The 22,613-nt window shown below is 46.6% G+C and overlaps 1 protein-coding gene across 3 annotated transcripts in view; it reads left to right on the top strand.

Moving 5' to 3' along the window:
• The window catches only part of ORC2 (origin recognition complex subunit 2), a 334,428-nt gene that overhangs the window by 99,070 nt on the left and 212,745 nt on the right, over positions 1 to 22,613 (top strand). For all 3 annotated transcript variants that reach the window (XM_078680185.1, XM_078680186.1, XM_078680187.1), the window contains one exon: positions 263 to 294. In XM_078680185.1, coding sequence (XP_078536311.1) covers positions 263 to 294 — 32 coding nt within the window. The remainder of the gene's footprint in view (positions 1 to 262; positions 295 to 22,613) is intronic.

Raw genomic sequence — 22,613 nt, 5'->3', positions numbered from 1 at the left:
ACAGGGGTGCTAGAGACCAACACAACCCGATATGGAGGCTTCTTAGGCACAGCAAAACCAAAAAGTATTGAATGTATTTGACCGAAACAAAAGCCAAAGTATTTAAACACTGCACAGTCAAGTTTTGATTTGGTGTCTGATTAAACATATGATGCACAGCAGTTTTTGCGATATTGATTTATTTGTCATTCCACTATCTCACAAATGGTTGGTATGTAGCGTTCCCACCTTCTGAGATTTCTGTTTTTCTGTCTTCTAACAGAGCCCTCAACTTCCAATAAAACTCCTTCCAGGGTAAGTAACAAGTCTTTTACAAAAATGTCATATTCACCTATATATAAATGTCACAGCAATAAAACAAATGCTTGTTGTTAAACTAAATCCCTCCTCATCAATGCAATCTGTTTGTTGTTAGTTTTACACCGAAGCAATCCTTCGGTTCCTTTGCTGGAGACAAAAGTGATGAAAAATATACCACCTATCTCTCAAGTGTGAAAACTGCACAAGGCGATAACATCAATATGATGTCTATAGTAATGAGCGTCTAATACCCCACTAATGACCTCAGTCTGAAAGCCCTCCCTTAGCCTGTCTATTGAGGCACTCTCGCCCTCACCTCCCCTAAGTTTGTATAACCAACTATGCACGTGGATCCATCCTAAGTAAGCGCTGCACTGATTCCTTGATCCTTTTGTAGTCGACAAGCACCCTCCCCATCTGTCCAGCCTCCCTCATCAGGTACCATATTCAGGACACTCTCTTTCCTACAATCCTCGAGTCCATCCTTGACTTGCCATATTTGGGTTCCAAAAGTTAATTGTCTCTCCACAGTAACTACCCTCAGTTTTGCTGGGCACATCATGTTCTCTTCCAGGGGATACTCATTAATAGTCATAAGCACTGAATTATCTCCGCCCATGAGCGGGAACCCGGAACACATAACAATATACATATATATGTGTAAATATATCAAAAAGTACATAGTACTAAACTAATTATACACATATACATGTATAATAACCATAATATGCAGCCTAACATATATACATAGGCTAATAAAGCCAACATTACACACGTTCTGAAGCATGAAAATATGCTGTATATAAATGCAATAAACAGGCATGAGCCCAAAATGCATTTCATAACCATGAAAAACTTTTATTTTCATCAAAGAACCTGTTGTAAACAGTTATTAGCCTAAAAGGCTGCATATGAAAAATTGTCTGTGTACAGAAAATCAGACTGGCACCCTGCCTTTAAGGCCCCAGAGAATCTGCACACTTTGCCTTTAAGGCCTCTAGGAGAACTCTGTTCCCATCATGCACCACAGGTGACAGTTAGGTCAGTTCTTTTTTCCGGCTTGTTCTGTGAGGAACCTGGAACTTGAGCTCTGCTCATTTGTAGTGTTTTTCTGTCAGAAGTTGGTTTTTCTTACCTTTTCTTGACAAAAGATTATTTTGGTGGTGTTTTTATATCTTGTTCTGACTAACTGTTGGTGATTTTTTAGTCAGAATGCCACCTTTATTTTACAAATGTCCTTCCTGTGGGAAGAAGATGTCAAAAACGGATCCACACTCTGTTTGTGTGGTGTGTCTTCCAGCTTCTCATAAGGTGGAAGATTGTTATCACTGCCTCAACCTTTCTAGTAGGACTTTAAGAGAAAGGGAGACAATGAGGTTGCTGGGCCTTCTGGAGAGAGAAAACCGTGGTGAGAAGAGTTCCAAGGGCTTATTATCATCTGCTAAGCCATCTTCTTATCCTAAACGTCGAAGATCAGCGTCTCCAGAAGGTAGAACTAAGACAAATCGACTCCAGGAAGCGTCGCCGTCAAAAAGGGTGCGGTCGACGTCGAGATCCAGATCGCCGTCAGCATTGTCGGCATCGAAGAGGGCTACGTCGACGTTGAGAACTTCGCCGGTGAGGCAAGGTTCAGCGTCTCGGCAGTCACCGTCGAAATCCTTCTCGACGTCGAGACATCTGGTGTCGATTGCTGTAAAGACGACGTCGGGGGTGCCACGTTCGACGTCGAAGACTCGTGAGAAGTCGACGTCGAGGGAAGAGAGGCGTCCGACGTCGAAGGATGGTGTATCGACGTCGAAGGAGGTCGTGTCGACGTCGAAGGAGGGTGTGTCGACGTCGAGGAAAGTGTCGACGTCGAAGGATAGACCAAGGTCGAGAGAGAGACTTACGGCGTCGTCGAAGAAGTGGTCGACGTGGAGAGAAAGGGCGTCGTCGAAGGATTCAACGTCGAGACCTAAAAAGAAAAGATCAAGGTCTCCATCGTGACATAAGTCGATGTCGAAGTTTGCTTCGGGCTCGAAGCATGGAGTGTCTAGGTCTCCCCCACCTGAACACCGGTCGGCGTCGAGACTATCAAGACCGGCCTCTCGGACCTCAATTAGGTCTTTGTCGAGGTCAGACATCAGCCCAGAACATATGTCTTCTCCGCGAGACCAGCAAGACGACAGGTCTGCGGTGGGGCAAGAGATAGTGAACCAGGACTCGTCTGTGGTGGCTCATTCGGGCTCAACCTCAGGGCAGGTGTCGGATGACAGACAATTGGTGCCCAGACAACGGACTCCATCTGGCTCATTGGTTTCTGAGCACAGTGTAGTTTCCAGAACCTCCAAGTCTTCAACTGGACTGAATATTGTACAGGTGTCACCTGAGGCTTCACCTGAGCGTGTAGGGCGGCCTATTAACTTGTCACCGAGGTGGCTGGAAAGCCTGAGACATTGGAAGATGCGTCCAGATGCAGGACGGATGGGTATAAGGGCTCCGGTCCCTCAGACGAAGCTGCATAGAAGATCACGCTCGAGGTCCTTAGTGAGAGAGAAATCACGTTCAAGGGAACGAAGGAGACAGCGATCGGCAACTCCTCCGAGGCGGAGTAGAACTCCTTCACCATCTTCTACGTCATCTAAGTCTTCTTTAAGATCTTCATATAGAGACTATTCTCCCACAATTTCATCTACTCCTCCGTCTAGAGTGTCTCCAGTGGATGATTTGGGCACATTTAATGATGTGTTGTGTCGTGGGGCGAATAAGTTCAAGATCAAGATGGCAGTTCCTCAAATGTCAACGTCAGTCATCTTTGAAACCCTGCATCACAAGACGACTGGTAGGCCTCTTCTGCCGTTAGTGCCCGGGTTGATAGAACCAGCAATGAGGACATTCTTAACTCTGGCCACGGTGGGTTCAGGTCCTTCTAGGATTGCGAAGAAGTACAGGGCTCCATCAGAAGATCCTTTATTTTTGCGTTCTGACCCTCCTCCAGATTCACTTATTGTGGCGGCAGTCAGAAAAGCACATTCTGCAGCATCTACTTCTTCTGCTCCACCTGAAAAGGATAGTAAGAGTATGGATTCCTTGGGGAGAAGAATGTGCAACACCTCAGGTTCGGTCATGAGAGTGGCCAGTGCGTCAGCCTTATTGGGCCGCTATGATCGTCTGCTCTGGGACTCAGTGGCTCGTTTTGCAGATAAACTCCCTAAGGAGGATCAGAAAGACTTCCTGGAAATAGTGGAAGAAGGAGGATTGGTGGCTAACCAGAGTATTAGTGCGGCTGCTGATGCAGCGGATCTGTCAGCTCATGGTTATGCACATGGTGTTTGTGCTAGACGTACGGCTTGGCTTCGCCTTACGGGGCTAAAGCCGGAGGCTCAGAGGAAAATGGTAAATTTACCGTTTAATGGTTCGACTCTTTTTGGATCTCATGCTGACGACGAGATGTCTAAAATGAAAGTGGAGTTGGACACTCTGAAGGCCGTCGGTCTTGAAAAGAAAAAAGAATTTAGACGTTGGGGTAATTTTCGTCCCTATGACGAGATCTTTTCAGCAGAGGGGCCAACAGTCGAATTGGTCCTCGCAAAATCAAGGCCAGAATCAGCAGAGGTCGCAATTCCAACAGCGACGACCTGGACGAGGCAGAGGCAATGGAAACAGGCAGCAATCCTCTGCTACCAAGCAGCCTCAAAAACAATGAACAGATGCTTCCGCCACAACCGTGTGCCACTCTGGTTGGAGGAAGTATTGTGTGGTATCTGGACGAGTGGAAGCAAATCACAAAGGACAGATGGGTGCTGAGTATCATTCAGAACGGGTACCTTTTGAGATTCAAGAAGCCACCTCCTGTCATACGTCCTCTAAAGATGGTTCAGTGGAATAAGGCGCTTGCAACAGGAAGCGAACGTCCTTCTGAAGAAGAACGCCATAGAACCAGTGCCATCTCAACAGAGATGTCAAGGCCTGTACTCTCGATTTTTTCTTGTAAAGAAAAAAGGTCCAGCTACGGAGTTCAGACCCATTCTGGATCTGAGAAGATTGAACAAATTCATTCGGAAGGAGAAATTTCGAATGCTGGCTCTTCATCAGATTTTCCCTCAATTACACCAAGGGGATTGGATGTGCTCCATCGATCTGAAAGATGCTTACTTTCATATTCCGGTATCCAGAAAGCATCGCAAGTTCCTCAGGTTCCAAGTAGGGGCTCATCATTACCAGTACTCGGTACTCCCTTTTGGCCTGAGATCAGCTCCCAGAACATTTTCAAAATGTATGGCGGTAGTTGCGGCTTGTCTTCGAAAGAGACGGATTTTCATATGTCCGTACTTAGACGACTGGCTTCTGAAGAGTTCATCCCCATCGCTACTAGAAGAACATCTATCGATATGCCTCCAACTCATGTGCAAGTTGGGTCTGCAGGTCAACTACAAGAAGTCCATAATGAATCCCACCCAGAAGATCCACTACCTGGGTGCACGACTGGACACAGAAAAAGAAAACGTGTGTCCTTCGGAGGAGAGATGGTCATCTATCAAAGCGAAGTGCGTGCTTCTCCTCCAGCATGCACGTCCGACAGTTCGGCAAGTATCCTCTCTCCTGGGGTCCATGGCATCGTGCATATTCATCGTGCCAAACGCACGTTTGCAGATGCGTCCTCTGCAGCAGTGTCTGGAAGATCAGTGGAAGCAGAGGACGGGATGCTGGGAGGATCGAATTCATCTCCAACAGTCTGCAAGAGATTCCATTCGTTGATGGATGAAGAAGGCACACTTGATGAAGGGAGTTCCGTTTCATCAGGACCCACCAACGCAGACTCTAATCACAGATGCTTCTCTCCTAGGTTGGGGGCACATATGGGCCCTCTTCAAGTACAAGGGCTATGGTCAGACTTCGAGAAAGGATATCACATCAATCTACTCGGAGCGGTCCATCTTGCTCTCAAGTCCCTGGCTCCATCTCTACAGACTCGGTCCCTCCTGGTGGAAACAGACAATACAACAACAATGTATTATCTAAACAAGCAGGGGGGTACCAGATCCAGGACTCTGTCCATAGAAGCCCAGACCATCTGGCATTGGTTACTTGCACGGGACCTGTCCATAACAGCACTTCACCTACCAGGGAGTCTCAACTCAGAGGCGGACGGCCTCAGCAGAGACTTCGTCGAAGCGCACGACTGGGTTCTCAATGAAGACGTCGCGCACAGCATTTTCCAGGCTTGGGGAACACCAGACATCGATCTGTTCGCAGACGCGGCAAACACAAAATGCCCCGTCTTCGCGTCCAGGTTTTCCCAGAAAGGGTCTCAAGGGAATGCCCTTTTGATAGACTGGTGTCAAAATTTGCTGTACGCCTTTCCACCGACACCGTTGATACCAGCAGTGATCAACCGGATGTACAGGACCAACTCCAGAATGATACTGATTTGCCCGGAGTGGCCACGCCAGTGGTGGTTCCCAGATCTCCTCCAGTTGTCAATCAGGCCACACAGGAGATTGCCTTGTCGCCCGGATCTTCTGTCCAAGCAGGAGGGGCGAGTGTTTCACCCCAATCTGCCCTCCCTGCGCTTGGCAGCATGGCTCCTGAAGTCATCCAGTACGGACATTTACAGTTGAATCCGGAGTGTATGAACATTCTTAAGGAGGCAAAACGGCCTTCTACAAGACAATCCTACGGATTTAAGTGGAAACGCTTTTACCTTTGGTGTCAGAGTAAAGGTCTTGACCCTATTCATGGTCAAGAACAGGTGATCTTGCCTTATCTTCTTTACCTTGCTGAGTCTGGTTTGCAGTTTAGTTCTATCAAGGTCCATCTTGCTGCAATAACTGCTTATAGAAAATCGCCAACACAGATATCGTTTTTTCGGATGCCTGTGGTGAAGGATTTTCTAGAGGGTTTAAGAAAGGTGTTTCCTCCAGTCAGGTCTCCTTCCTCCAGTCAGGTCTCCTTATCCACCTTGGGAGCTTAATGTGGTGTTGACTAAGTTGATGGGTCCACCATTTGAGCCCATACATAAAGCGTCCTTGCAACACTTATCTTGGAAAGTAGCATTCCTGGTAGCCATCACTTCTGCTTGTAGAGTGAGCGAAATTCAGGCTCTGTGTTGCAAGGAACCGTACACAGTTTTTCATGGAAACAGAGTGGTGCTCAGGACTCATCCGGCTTTTCTGCCTAAGGTGGTGTCGGATTTTCATGTTAACCAATCCATAACATTCCCTACTTTCTTTCCAAACCCTTCGAGTCCGGCTGAGCGGACTTTGCATTCATTAGATCTAAAGAGGGTTTTGAAATTTTACTTAGATAAAACGAAGTCGTTGAGACAGACGGACCGTTTGTTTGTGAACTATGGTCCTACGAATACTGGTTTGGCAGCATCCAAGAGATCCATTTCTAGATTGATAGTGTCATGTATCTTACTGGCTTATCAGCTAGCCCACAAGTCTTTATCAGGTAGACCTAGGGCTCATTCTACTAGAGGGAAAGCTGCTACCACAGCTCTCCTTAGGAATGTGGCTATGTCAGAGATATGTAAAGCAGCTACTTGGCGTTCAGTGCATACGTTTACACGCCATTACTGTTTGGATTCTGATGCGCAGACTGATGCACAAGTGGGACAAGCATCACTCAGAAATTTGTTTGCTGTTTCTAGTTAAACACTGTATTTTTAAAAGTGCAGCTATGCTTTTCTCTGTTCGCCCGCTTCTAGTGGGTATGAGCTTGCTACTCTATTCAGTGCTTATGACTATTAATGAGTATCCCCTGGAAGAGAATTATTAGTTACTTACCTGTAATCCTAGTTCTCTTCCAGGGTTATACTCATTAAAGTCATAAGCACCCTCCCGCCTCCCCGGGCGAGCAGTAGCATTGAGGTTTTTCAATATGTATTATGAAGTTTTTATGTGCAGATTCCTGCTACAAGTTTACTGTACCGTACAAAAGAACTGACCTAACTGTCACCTGTGGTGCATGATGGGAACAGAGTTCTCCTAGAGGCCTTAAAGGCAAAGTGTGCAGATTCTCTGGGGCCTTAAAGGCAGGGTGCCAGTCTGATTTTCTGTACACAGACAATTTTTCATATGCAGCCTTTTAGGCTAATAACTGTTTACAACAGGTTCTTTGATGAAAATAAAAGTTTTTCATGGTTATGAAATGCATTTTGGGCTCATGCCTGTTTATTGCATTTATATACAGCATATTTTCATGCTTCAGAACGTGTGTAATGTTGGCTTTATTAGCCTATGTATATATGTTAGGCTGCATATTATGGTTATTATACATGTATATGTGTATAATTAGTTTAGTACTATGTACTTTTTGATATATTTACACATATATATGTATATTGTTATGTGTTCCGGGTTCCCGCTCATGGGCGGAGATAATTCAGTGCTTATGACTTTAATGAGTATACCCCTGGAAGAGAACTAGGATTACAGGTAAGTAACTAATCCTTCACCGTTGCCCCCTTTTGGAGCAATTCCACCCATAATCATGGCATGTTATGCCTCTGTTCTCTTTGTTGGCTGTTACAGTTCCAAAAATAAAGAGGGCAAGAAGCGGTGGCCACTCCTTTGTTTATAATGTGGCTACATTTTGGAATACCCTCCCCCTTGACATTCGACAGGAAACCAATGATCTGTCTTTCAGGAAACAGCTTAAAACCTGGCTATTCTAACTTACCACTTAGCAGAGCTGGCTTCTAGGTCCACGTCCGCAGATAGCGCTGGGATGCCTTAGGGTAGCTATGCGCTCTATAAATGCTTATTTCATTAATTCATTTCATTTGGAAATAGGAGAGGCCAGGATTTCTGAAATGCAATGTTAGCCCTCTTTTGTCAGTACTGTCCATACCTGTGATCACTGTTGGCTCATTTGATCCCTTTTTTCTCTGCAAATCTTTATCCTCATCTTTATTGGGTAGCATCCCAAGATGCACAGCACAGAAACATCCCAGCTGATGCAAGATGTAGGAGAGTAGGGTCTGCAATCCTATGATCACCCAGATTTTTTGCTTTTTGCTTCACTGGTTTACGACTTTCCCTGGCTGTGGGCCTGCTAATCAGACCCACAGCCTAGCTGTTCTCTCTACTCCAAATTGTACCCAGGTACTGAATTGACCCTCTCAAGTCCCTGTACCCAGGGCTGAGGTGCACCCAGACGTCTCCCAGGGGCTGCAGCATGTATTATGCCACCCCTGGGCTGACTAACTAAATCAGACACAACTGGCTGCTTGACAGCTGGGGCAAAGTGGTGTAATCACCCTTTGCTTTAGATATAGTATTCCTATATCTAAACCTAAATGGGCACACATCTCCTATCAGTCACTCCTATGGCAGGCCTTAACAATCCTGAAGGCAGAGTGCTTGGAATCGTGTGAGATAGTGCTCTGGCATGAGCTGAGCCTGTCTGCGGCTTTCGGGATCCATCCCTTAGCCGTTTCCATGATATCGCATACCATATACTCTTAAGTGCATTATAATCCTCGCGGTTATATGCCAACTCTGGTATCGCTTTATCAAAACATGTCGAGTAAGGTGTCATACGAATTGGAATACTAACCCCTCGCCAATTCTGGCGACGGGGTTAGCATTCCACCCTTCTAGAGGGACACGACATGTATGTAACCTGTAACCCCGGTTAAAGGCAGACAGAGCCTTAGCTCCACAAAATGGATGCTGCCACCGAGACACAAGTCTGCCCTACTGCTGCTGGGAGTCCTCCCAGCCCAGGAGGCAAGGACAAAGGGTTTCCTGCCAGGGGCGGTGCCAGTACCGTCCCAGACAGGATTTTGTGTATCCTAGGTTGGCAGGGCTTTAGAGGAAGGTGACTGCAAGTGGCACCCCGGTGCTCACTGTGCATAGGCCGGCTGGAACCAGTTCCAGGGGCACTCCAGCCCCTGATCTGGGGAAAGCCCGCCAAAGGAGAGGGGTGTAACCACCCCCCTCCTAGTCCCACCCATAGGGCAGGACTTAGTCGCGTGCCAGCCCCTTTTTGCAGGATAAAGGTAGGAACTGTCCCCCTTCCAAATCAGATCATCTTTGAATCCTGAAACTACTTTCCACGAAAGGAACTCAAGACTTCTTCCCAAGATTCTCCCTTGTGACTAAGGAGTAGTCACCCTGCAGCAGCAGGCACCAACCAAGCATCGCGGTTTGTTGCCAGTCTCTCCTTCGGATCAAGACTGCTCCAGCACGACGAGAACCGGCTTCCCTGGCACCTCTGACCTCAACCTACATCATCAGCCCAGCTGTGATCCGTGGGTGCAACGAGACCTCAAGGGACCGGCCATCTTCAGAACTGCACGACGCTTGTCCAGCACGACCACCGAGTGACCCTCGACTGAGTGCTTTGGGGTAAGAGAAGCCCCGACCCTGAGCAGCTCCAGCACCGAAGTTCAGCCCCCCTGCATCCACGAGATCTGCGTGGGGCCCTTCTGCTCTTTGCTGCCAACCGCGTTGTCCAGGTCGCTTGCCCGTTGGCTAGTGGCCCTCTCACGACGCTCCACGACGACAAACACTGCTGGTCTGGTTGCTCCAGACTAGCCCTTGCTCCCCTCCAAAAGAGGAGCACCCTGGACCCTCCTGGTCCACTCAAGACGCCATTTTAGGTCCACCGCGTGGACCTTGCATTTGCCAAGACTTGTTGCCCAATCCTGGGTCCAGCGACGTCGACAGCAAGAACCTTCGTGGGACAGCTCGCACCTCCATCCTGGTCGCCGACAACGCCTCTTGGTCCGAGAGACTGCAGAGCCCAGCAGCGTCCACTCACCTGGCTGAGGTGACTTCGTCCGGTGCCATCCTGGTGCCCACTCAAATCACTGGCTAGTGATTCAGAACTTGGTCCCCTCTGCTTACAGGTTTCTTCTTCCCTGATCCAGGCTTGGATCACCTCGAACTTCTTCACTGGTCGCCTGCCAGCAACTTCTTTCTTCAGGCTCCTGGATCTTTAACGAGGGTTTCCGACGCAACTTCAACCCTATGCAGCCGCAGCCCCTGGGCTAGGTAACCTGAGTACTCCGGTGCTTCAGCATAGTCCAACACCCTAAGTGTTCGGATCCACTCTTGTTTTCGACCCACCTAGTCGGGTTCGCCCGAGAACAGTAACTTTGCAACTGCTAGCCTCCATAGACTTTTTCCCGCCTTACGCGTGAGAGTTCCCACTCTGCACACGACGTCCACAGGCCTCCTGCATCTAATCCCAGTGTTTAGAATTGTAGGCCTAGCGATTCCTGAGTCTAGAAAAGTATTACTTACCTGCTAGCAAGTTCGCATTCCACTTACTGTGTATATGGTTTTTCGTGCCCCTAGGGCATTTGTGTAAATTGTGCGACTTAAAGTATTTTCGTAAGAGTTTTGTTGTGTGCTTAGCTCCCTGACTCATAAAGAGTTCAGGGTAGTCTTGTTATAAATAAATATACGTTTATTTTCATAACAACTTGTGTGGTGTCCTTTCACTTGGTGTTCAAGGGGTAATGTGATGGTAAAACAGCTGGCTTAACACGCCCTCTAGAGTCTTAGCCTTAGACTGCTCGTATCCATGCTACTAGGATAGCTGGTCTATAAGGTTGACTTACAACCAATCATCAATAAGGGTTGTTTGGACTGATACAAAGTGCTCACTAGAATAGTGAACATTATATATCAGGCCAACTTCTCACACAAGAGTCTTGGAAAGATGGGTTGTAATTAATCCCACCACCCTTCACTACTGTGTGAAACGGACTAACCCTAGGAAACGGTCTCTTATCAAATTCTCAAGAAACTCGAATTCTTTTGCCTAAGAGGCAGCTCTTCTCTACTAAGGTTGGTAGAGATATTCCCGACCTTTAACCCCTTAGGAGCGCTCCATGAAATTAATCTGTAGTTACCACACCTCCTCTTCAACTTGACTGACCCCACAGTCAAGCTATGTAATATTTCTTTATTTTTTTCAAGCCTGGATTGTGTATTTAATGCTATTTTTCAACCATTTAAAGCGTAACCATAGCAACAATTCATTCTTGAGAGTTCTAAGGGCTCTGAAAGGGCTATTAAAGGAGGAGTTTTGCTTGCTATGGGCTCCTTTGCTTTCTGCATACCTATTATGTTTTTCGGTTCTGGTTACATATTTCTTCTCTACACTTTCTTGACCGAATCTTCCGCATATAATCAGGCATAAAAAACTAAAACATGTGTTGCTCTCCCTTTAAGAAAGAGCCTTCAGTTACCATGCTTGCCCTCCCCTCGAGCCAAGATGGTCAACTGTTGGTCTGGCAAGTGCCTTAATGGCAGACCCTCGCTCTATGCGCCGCCCCTTTATAGTCCTGTAATCGGATAGTCTTCTGGTGTACAGCTCTCACCACACTCGCTCCACAGTTCGCATTCCCTCCAGGAGCATCCATTAAATCCAATGACATCTGGGCTGTGGGTCCCAGTTATCTGGAACAAAGTCAATTTACATCCACCACAGATGAGACCATGGGACAGGCTGTGACTTTAAGCTCCCGAAATGGGATTGTGGGCACAGAGGGATGTTGGCTCGGTCAGTTCAGGCCCCGAAAAAGGGAATGAAAACAATGCAAGTCAAGACGGCACCAGTTGGAGACAAGTACAGGAATCAGCCTCACATGCACGTCAATAAAGGGTGAGCTCCAAGCTGTTGTTCTGTATCAAGGTTGCAGTGTCCTTCTAATCTCTGCCAGGATGGGTGGTAGGCCTCTGCTGCAGGGTGACTGCATTGTGCTGCCATCCTGGTGGCCTTGGGGTCAATCCCATCTAAAAAGCCATTTTATGTAGCTGAGAGTCATTTGAAGTGGGATTGCCCCTTTGAATTCTTTTGTGGACATGTGTCACATCATAACCGTGAAAGCGGGATTATGAAAGTCTATTGGTAATGATAGGATAACGCTTGGATGGAATGTGGAGCCATTGTAGACTAGGATAACGAAGGGCCTTATTCAGAGTTTGGGGGTACAGGGTTCGCCAAACCCCTGGTCTGGTGTATTTTCTGTTTTTCGGAAGGGATGCCCCTGAATCTGCCTCGGAGTAGGAGCCATTGAAGTCAGAAAAAAGACATGTATGATTATCTGTCTTTCACCGCCACTACGAACATAAAATATTAACCCCCACATCGTGCGAGAAAACTCTGCGTGGTTCCATTAGTTTTTTCCCTGTTTTTCAGAAACCAGCTTCCGCTTTCAGAGCTTGTCGTTTGAAAAACAAAAAAGTGACATGGCAAACGGGCAGCAAACCTTTTGTGCCTTCATAGGAGCCACCATAGCGAGGACTTTTTTGAAGACACCAAGGTTACATGAGGGCCGGAGGGAGCATTCTCTAATATGACGGGTAGGATTTTGGCCAGGATGACGGAGGTAATTACCTCTGCCCCCCTCACATTCGGCTTCCCACTCATCATACCTTAAATGAGGCCTTAAGACTGCAATTAGTTGAATACAACGGCCATTAGCGATATTGAATTTACGTCTGGCAAAGTTGCAGTCTCTTGTGAGGGTGGCTGTTGATTCCTGCTGCCTTTGTGTGTCCGAGTCTCCCAGTTATTGATTAAGCCTTGTGTTTGATCCCGAAGGCTTCATTCAGTGACTGAGGCATCTGTCCAGGAACTGAAGCTACACTTTTGTTAACCGAGGTTATACTTTTGGCAAGGACTGGGGCGTGCGCAATCTCAGGCTGGCGTTCCGTGAGTGAGAGTACCATTTAAGCAGCTGTGGATTGAGTAGTAATTTAAGGTTGGAGGGATTGGAAGAATTAGTAATCTTGAATGAAATGATAGGCAGATTGGTTGCAGACCAATTGACCGGTTTTGAGTGTGTAGACGGATTATCATTTCTAAGACACAGCTTAATGATCATTATCATGTGGGAGGAACTCTGAGCTGAGCAAAGCAATCCATAATGAAAGGATTGAGCAGTTCATAGCCAGAACAATAACCCATTGAGGCAGTGATAGGAAAACATGTCTTAACCTGGGAAAGTAGTCTGGGTTGCACTCGTACTCTGTTCTGAGTTCACTAGTCAAGGGGTGATAGCAACTTTGCCGAATGCTTTTTATGGAACCTCCTTGTGCTCTTCTGAAGTCAGTGGCTTGGTGGGGTCACTCCAACACTTCATCCTTTTCACCTGGCCATCACTGTGCTTGGTGAGAGGGGTTAAGGGAGGTATCTGGGGGAGACGGTGTACGGCTAGAGCGGTCGACCTCGAAGTTGGGGAACCAGGTTTGAGTCTCTGCAGGGTCGCTCAACATCCTGTGATTCGGGGCAAATCACGTACAAAAATGATGAATGTGTCCATCTGTATCAAAACTGGTGCTCATGTAGGGTGCTCTGATATCTTCGGGTCGAGTTTGCACTACATAAATCTCTAAAACAAAAAAATTAAAAAAATGTAAATGCAGTAGTACAGTAAAATGATAGAAAGATTGCAATCCATGCATCAGTGGGAATGTTGATAGAAGAGAGACAAAACTAATTCAGACAAGTTTTCTAGTTGGGAGACTGGTGGATTTGGAAGCTGTGTAAGGGAAGTTACATAATTTCTCCATTGTGAGCACTGTGCTTCATTGTAGAATGAATTAAACTGAACCAAGAATCCACTGTCCTGCTGTGTTGTATATCTTTGTTCGAGTGGCCCTGGGACGGCATGGTGTATAGAAATGGGTGAAATGAAAAGGGATTGGGTGAGGGTCCTCATGCTGCTGTCATTCATACTTGTACTTCTCTTAAAACCCCAAATGCTCAACTTCAACTTTATATTGAAAGCGACAGAGTCTTTAGTGATCGGAAAGTAGGCTTTCTCCAATAGAGGAACCGAAGCTGTATCAGTATTTTGCTATCAGAAAAAGGGGACACGAATAATCCTTCAAGAACCTGAGCATTTGCTAATGTTACGGAAAAAGGTATTCTTCGTAGGGAAAAACTGAACAATGACTTCATCAACAATAATAATATTATTTGTCCGGCATACTTCTTTAGCCAAAGTACATTGAGTCTAATTTCTGATGCGTACACTTTTTCACCTCCAAGTATCATCGCAACTCAGTCTTTTCATACCGCCGTTCTGTAGTATCACCAACTCATTTTATGTATTATGTAAACAGTTATCAATACATTAACACTTTAGCCTTGTTGTCTTGTATTTGAATATGGGGGTGTCTATGTAATAGCTTCACAGTTTCAGTACGACCTATTGGTTGCACGATTACAAGTACTGAGGGACTAACAATATCCAATAAATGGTAAAAGTAATCTCCTCAAGGTATAAACCCTAGTGTAGTTGATTACTAGTATTCTTGCTTCTGTGGGTATATGTTGACGGGTTTCTGCCTATGTGTAATGTCCTCCTCGGGACAAACAACAAGGTTAAATATCCCTATGTATAAATAAAAGTGAAAAATAAAATCACTACATATTTTCATAATTTGACTATACACAGAACATGTCTCTTGTGTGCTCTATCCCCTTGTTAATATGTCACCTCCACTCCATGCCCATGGTGGAGTGAAAAACCAAGTCAAACCAGTTAAGAAGGTAGTGCACCAAGGGATGGGGTGACACCAAGAGCTATCATTGACCTTTGTATGAGGGTTAGTACATCTATGGGGCGAAACCACAACCAACAAGGCAACAGTAAAATACAAGGGTGTAAAAAAACGTGCTGTTGGAACACCATACATACGGTTGCCACTTGGCCAGTTTATGCTCACAAGTGATAATCTAAAGATCGAGTATGTCCCCTGGCCAAAATGGGCAAGGCAGCCTCTTGAGAAGCCGGCAATTAATTGTAGCAAACAAAATATATTCTGTCACAAAACAGAACAAGCATTGGTATAGCCTATAGGTCTTGCTTTTGAGACCTTATAAGTGTTTACCCATGCAGTACATTATCCTGATTACTAGTCTTTGAAAGATGTGAGGATGCTGTTGTACTGGTTATTATAGTGCTATTGGTTGTCTGGTATTATCCTTAAGCACATTGAGCCTGACTCTATGCGCTTAAGGATTATAATACCATACAACCAACAGTTTGGTGGTAATGCACATTTCTCCACATTCAGGAAGAAATGGTTAAACGCAGGTAAGAAGGTCTGAACCCAGATGATAAAATCTGATATCAACTGATTTCTGTTGTCCAGTCTGGTTGTACACAATTAAGATACTTAACCAATAGTACGTATCAAATTGTTGTTACCCGAAATATGTAGGGCTAACGTACAGCATTTAAACATACAATCATAACTCCCCTAGCATGCTTACAAAATTGTACGAAAAAAGTACATTTGCAAAAAGCAAATGTATAGTGAACGATTCAATAAGCTGTTACCATTCTCCTCTCCCCTAGTGTTTATAAACCTGTCTCAACCAAATTCCACTGCTCTTTGGGTCTTTATGACCACACTACATTAAATACCAACAAATACATCAACATTCATCTCTACATCTAGGACTAATGTCACATTAAAGTAATATCGAGCAGCTGTCAAAGATCTCACCAAAAGGGGAATGTCAAACTGCCCACAGCGGCACAAACTGTGGATTTGGTTCACAGAACAGGAAGCAGAGGTTGGGCATGCATATAGGTGCTCAGTAGAAAGCATTACTTACACAGGTGAAATGCTGGTGATGTTTTTATTTTAGAAATAAAACTGCTGGTGTACTGAAATATGCTTAATTCCTGTGCAACATTAATGTACATAATGGGAATATCTATATCGGCGAATAATAATGACGTCATTGACTAATGTCTAATCAAGATAGTTACTATCTCCATTCAAGCGAAATAGCAGAGCAAAATGATAATCAGCCCTCCGGTGGTAGGAGAGCACAGTGACCTCTGTACGGGGACAGCTCTGGAGACTGCGAAAAAGGAACTGTAAAAAAGGCAGTGCAATTTCAATTCTAAAACTTGCACAAGAATATACGGAATGCACGCGCCCACTTAGCATCAGCTCTTCCACAGCTGGATAACAACAGAAACCAACCACAGAGTCATTATGTCCTCATGCCCAGCCATGCTTCAGACTCCCTGGTTTTGAACTTGCATGAAGTGACAGCTGATACAGAAACATTCATCACCAGGGAATGGTACAAGGCTTTAATGCTGGTTTCTACAAATGGCAACAGTGGCTTTTGGGATACCTCCGGCCCTCCCCTCTCTCTCCTCTTTGAGAAGGAGAGCTGAGGAAAACCCTGGCTTGCTTTACCCCGGAATACTACAATAATGTGCCAGACTGCTCACCAGCTCCCTTCAGCCTGTGCAAGGCCCTCGGCAGGGGTAGGGGGCAAGAAGAAGAAAATACTGCGGAAAACAAACAAAAAATCTTACAAGGAGGTAGCGGCGGGGGAGAAAGCTAGGCACCCCTCTACAGACAGCAGCAGCCTTCAGGTACACTCCCGCCTCAAACGTCACAGCCGCTATCTCTGGTGGTTGTATGTTAGCGGGAGGGGCCAGACCAGTACCCCTACTGGTGTTTAAGGTTGGCTTGGACACCTTCAAGCATTGAAAATATCAAATTTTATGCTGGGAGGCTCCCGCTGCGCCTGCTGCAGAAAGGGTTGGGGGGGATCAGTAGCGCCGCGCAGCTGCAGGGGAGAAAGAGCCCGACCGGTAAAAGGAAGGAGGCTAAACAAGACTGGATTTAGGGCGTCGACTTTAGACAGAGAACATCTAAAGTTTCAATAAACGCTGAATAAATTTTAAAAAAAAGTAGTGTGCTGAAACTTAACATATGAACAATAGTGAACGGATCGATGTAACCGGGGCAGTCTCTAGGGAGGTAACATAACAGCCAAAAGGTGGGACAAGGGTAAACTGCGCACCAAAGGAATTTCAAAAGGCCGAGGAAGGAACCAATGAAAAGTTGTTGGCTGTGCTGAAATCCCATAGAGAAGGTACAGCATGCCAAGAGGTAGCGCATGCACTGCCTAGGCTCAACCTAAAAAGTGCTCCTGTATGCAAGATTCACAAAATGTCTGCTCACTAAGGGAACCCCTAGAATGAGGGGGCGCTTGTGCGCATACCGCAAATCGCACAGAGAGAAATGGGGAGACGACCGTGTGTCTGCCAAGAGCGAACGACTTGTCACCGACATGCCAAAAAGCATGTGACTAGGTCCTAACCATGACTCACTCCGGCGTAGGAACAAAAAGCACCATAAGTAGCACAATCACACATAAACAGCTATTGTGACTACAACTACCATTGCCCCCACTCCTCTCCTCCTAAGTGGGAGCATCTCACAGGTCATGTGATTGTGACATTGTGGGCTCGTCAACAACTAGACTAGAAGGGCTAAAAGGTGTGGTACTATGATTACTCCACATTTTTACTGAGAATTATATTACTATTAACTGTGGGTGTGAAGTGCAGTGAAAATCTGTTGACGAGCACAAAATACTTCTTTACATATTTACAAGGAATATATTCAACTAAATGGTGAGAGATACATAAAACAGCACAGAAATAATATTCTATGTTCTTACAGGCAGCAAGCCCATATCCAACAGTAATTCTTTGGCAGTACCGGATGCTGCAGGCTATGCTTCACTTTCTTTACTGAGAAATTCACAGCAGCCAATCAAAACACTTAAAATTTAAACTGCATATCCCATGAGCTCCAACAGCTTAATGTCCCAACCGATCATAGGGGTATTGGAGTGCTTTGATTGCTTGAATTGAGGACACAGTCCTCTTTCTGTTTTGTGCTCACACATGCACGCGAAGCTGATCCGGGTCCTCCAAATCTCTGAAAGGCTTCGCACACGGCGCATAGGGGTCCAGTTGCTCCTATCCCCACAACATGCCAGATGGGGTGATTTCACGTTGTTTCAGGGGGGTGCCATTGAATTAATCTGGCTTCCTATTTGTTGCCTGTAAGGCCCTGCTATACCTCTTCCAGACCGTCGCTGCCTGTTCCTGTCAAGCAGCATGGCGTACTGCGCTAAAGAGGAGGAAGGATATATGGAGTATACAGAAGTGCCTTATGAGCACCAGGTGGAATAGAGGTTGGTGGAAGCACTGGATACCCATGTACAGGATTTTGTTAATAGGGCTTTGAGGCCTTTTACTCAACCACTGGTCTTATATTGACGGCGTGAGTCGGTGAGAACCCTCGGAATTCCTTCTCAAGCGAGGTTGCGACCAATGATGTGGACTTTGACCAGAGTGTCTCCGATGGTAATTCTTCTACTTCTTCTTCTGCAGACGTCCTCTCCTAGATTGCTGCCTCAGTCCTTCGGGCCTATGTATATTGCTGTGCTCAGTCCCGAGGTCCCTCAGGGATCTCGGTGAGTTCAACGCCCCACTTGACAAACTTGTCTACTACGTCCTCATCCCCACCATCTGATTTGAGTGTCCCCAGGACAATCCATGACCAGCGCCAAAATGCAAGGCGCACCATGTCACTGTGGATGTACCCCCAGTAGGTCCTAAAAATCTGCTATTTGACCCTGAAAATATTGTTTATGTGCGCTTCACAGTATGGGTGCCCTGTACGGCGGTGGCGCACTATGTTCAAGACAGACTACGCAAAGGCCTTGAGCATGAGGTCCGCAATACTCTGAGGTCAGAATGCCCTCGATCATCTCTTCTCTGCAAAGTATAGGAAACCCAGAATTATATCCTGGCATGGCGACTTTCCTCCAAAAGTTCACCAAGGACCCCTAAAAAGTTCTAGACAGGGCATAGCATGGATGCCACGATAAGCTACTGGACCTCCCCGGCTCGCTCAAACAGATTTTTGAATTGGCCGCCCCGGTGAAAGAGGCAAATTCCCAATTGGATCTGGTAGATATCCTGGGATTGGCCCAAAGGGCGTTGTGCCTCTTCGGCAACGCTAACTACACTATGTAGACTCAACGTCATAAATCGTTCCTAATGAAGAGCAACCCAAAATTGCCAGAGTTGGCTTCTACGGAGGCAGGCACTGTGGTGAATGGATTGCTATTTGGAGACAAATTTGTTAAAGATATAAGTGGTGTGTTGCCAAATTCTCTGGATTGGACAGGCCCAAACGTCTATTAAGAAGGTGAGGCCGAGCGACAGGCGATGGATTCAATCAGGCTTTCAGAAGCTACTATCAGAGGGGCAGAGGTGCCACCTCGGATCTTCCAACTTCTACCCCACCTGTAAGCGAGGAGTTCATGGCCGCTCCCAGCGAGGCAGATATTGGGGTGTTAACAACGTCTCCAATGGCACTTACGTAAGAATTATCCCTTACCTCAGAAGCTTTGGTGGGGGAACGATGCAGTTGTGCCTGGACAATTGGAGGGTTGTTGCGCAAGATCCGTGGGTATCACAGATGGTTCCGGGGTTCAGCCTGAAGTCTTACTCCACACCCCAGCAGTGGAGGCACACCCCACTCCTTCTTTTTTCCCAAGTAGGGAGCAAGTTCATAGACTAAGAACTTCAGGCACTCCTATCCAAAAACACGTGGTGCCGACCGCACCTCATCCGCAGGGCTTTGTCAGCACAATCTTATTGGTTTAAAAGAAGGACCGCGGCTTTCGGCTGGTCTTGAACCTCAAACACTTCAGATCCTGGCTAGCTTATCGCCAATTCAGGATGGAGGGCATACACTTGCTCTGCGATCTTTTATGATAGGGAGATTGTATGGGCCTCATCCCAATGTAATGCTGAGCTTTCTGCCTCCCCCAAAATAGCATTGCTGTATCCCACTAGGGCAGATTTGGGGAATGTTGGTCTCTCCAGTGTAGGATTAACATGCGCTCAGCCAGTGGGAGCTCAAGATTAGCGAAGGACGCTCGGAACTTCTGTTTTTTTTTTTCCTGTGAAAGTTCCACAGAGCTGGTTAGTCATCTATCGCACCCCTTAGTGATTGAAGTGTTGCCTGTAGTTGTCCATGTAGGAGGAATTGTCCTGGGGGAACATCATAATCTTGTAATTGGTCAAATGTGAGTCGTTGGGCATTTTGGAAGAGACAGCCCACCGTGTCTCCAGGGATTGTTCATGCCAGATCGTCAATTGATCAACAGTGAAAGGTCCTAGAGGCTCTGGAAGTGCCTGGAGGGAGATTGTGGAAGTATGTATATATTTACACCATTGTGGTATTATAAATGTTGTGTACTCACTGATTGGTGACTGTTCCTAAACGAAAAGCCATAACCAACTTGGGAAGAAAGATAGGCGACTCTATGTGTGGTTCCAACCTGATGAAGGTGGGGGAATTTGCCCCAGTATTGGAACTTTCATAGATTCCCATGCTTTTGTATCATTCCCCGTCGTCGGAATGGGAGTCTCGGTAATAACAAAATACCATAGAGTAGGTACAAAAGAGAGAGGAAAGGCCTAGGCCTCATTCCCTTTTGTAGCATATCAGCCTCTTTTTGTAAAAGAGACCAAATATCAGGCATCAGCCAATCAGAAGAGCCTCACCCTTGGAACCTTCCTGAAGGAATCTCTGAGCCTCAGATTTTCTACCGCACGTTGTGCTAGGGAGTCTCCATTGAGCTCTGCTCTTTTTTCAACTCTTTCAGGTAGATTTCTACAGTTTTTTCTTCAGGATTTCTTCAGTTCTACTTCAGAAATATCTCCTTTTCTTCAAGATGTCTGAGGTTGAGAAAAAGAAAGCTCTTTTCAAGCCCTGTTCCACCTGTGGGAAGAAAAGGCTGTTTGTAGAGGACAAACACAAGGATTGCATTTACTGCCTTTATCCAGATCACAAGGCAGAGGACTGCAAAATTTGCCGCACTCTCTCCACCAAGACCTTGAGAGATCGTGCTGGAAGACTGCTTACATGGCTACAGAAGCAAAAGGACAGGAAACATCGAGTTTCCAGTGATGAGGAGGAATCGTCTTCATTTGCTTCCTCAAAAAGGTCAGTGAAAAGGGGTAGAGGTTCCCCATCTTCCTCTGTTGAGCGCCCCTCAAAGGCTTCCAAACAGACCCCCAGAGAGTCTGAGAGCCGGGGTTCAGGAAGTTCCCCCCACCGCAGTGGGAAGACTAAGGCAGAACTGGTTTCGCCTCCAAGGGGTGAGAAGACAGACCCAGCCTTCAAAAAACCCTCATCACATTCTTCTGAGAGGAGCTCTAAGTCCTCTGCAACGAAGACATTGTCGATGGCGGTTCCGTCGACGAAGAAGACTAAGCCCAAGATCCAATTGGTCCCGTCGACGGGCTCGTCGGCGGGGGAATCGTCGACGAAGACTTCGTCATCGTCGATGAAGGTACCGCCGACGGCAGCGTCGACGAGAGGTACGACGACGACATCGTCGACGAAGACGTCGTTGACGGTTTCATTACCATCGTCGACGAAGAAACCATCATCGTCGACGGCAGTGACGACGACGGCGTCGTCGACGGTATCGACGACGGTGGTGTCGTCGACGAGTGCATCGACGACGACAACAATATCTACTACGTCTGCGGGCTCGTCGACGGCGGTGTCGACGACGACATCTGTGATTCCAATATCGTCGACGAGAATATCTCCGGCTTTGACGGAACCATCGACGATTCTGGCTACGGAGAGACGAGTGACGATTTCCTTGACGAGGATTACTCCGGAAATGACATCCCCAGGAAAGGTGACCGAATTACCGCCAACTTTGTTGTTGAATCAAGACGACTCTGAGGAAGACGGTCAGGATGTCTATGACTATGCCAATAGCCCGTCTCAGCTACTAATCAAGAGTCAGGACACGGATTCGGATGGGGCGTATGACCAAGGAGAGGGGGGATATCATCAAGTGGCCCACGCTAAGGGCTATGTGCCACAGGACATGGTTTCGGTACCTACCACATTCCTGCATGACCTCCACAAGATGCTGCAGGACTATAAGTCGAAAGCGGAAAGACCAACACCACGTAGGTCTGCTCCTTCCACGCCAGTCAGGAACCCCTCATCGGCAGTCCCTTTGGTGCTTCCGGCGCGGACGTCACCTCAACCTCAGCGGCCTACACCTCAGGCTCCATCAGACCCAGCCGATCGGCCAGAGGGGGATAATGATGATGATGATGACTCATCTGATGGTAACCAAGATTCGGATCAGAATCGGGATGAATATGATGACTACATCATCCCAGACCAGGCTTCACCTCATCAGGACTTGGTAGATTCGCCTCCTGCTGACATCGGCAGTTTTCACCAACTGATGGAACGGGCAACAGGAAGATTTAAACTGGCAATGCCCGCGGAAACCACTGAATGTTTCTTATATGACTTCAAAGAAACTCATCGTAAAACGACAAGATCGACTCCAATTGTGGATCATTTGTGGGATGAAGGTTTGAAAGCTATGAAAAACCCAGTGACGGTGGTCCCTGTGCTACCGCGTCTGGATAAAAAATATAAAGCACCAGATGATGGACCGGCAGCACT

Source organism: Lissotriton helveticus, chromosome 3_1 (assembly GCF_964261635.1).
Source record: "Lissotriton helveticus chromosome 3_1, aLisHel1.1, whole genome shotgun sequence".
Taxonomy (NCBI): domain Eukaryota; kingdom Metazoa; phylum Chordata; class Amphibia; order Caudata; family Salamandridae; genus Lissotriton; species Lissotriton helveticus.
The sequence above is the reverse complement of the archived record's forward strand: the minus strand, read 5'-3'. Positions and strand labels throughout refer to the sequence as shown.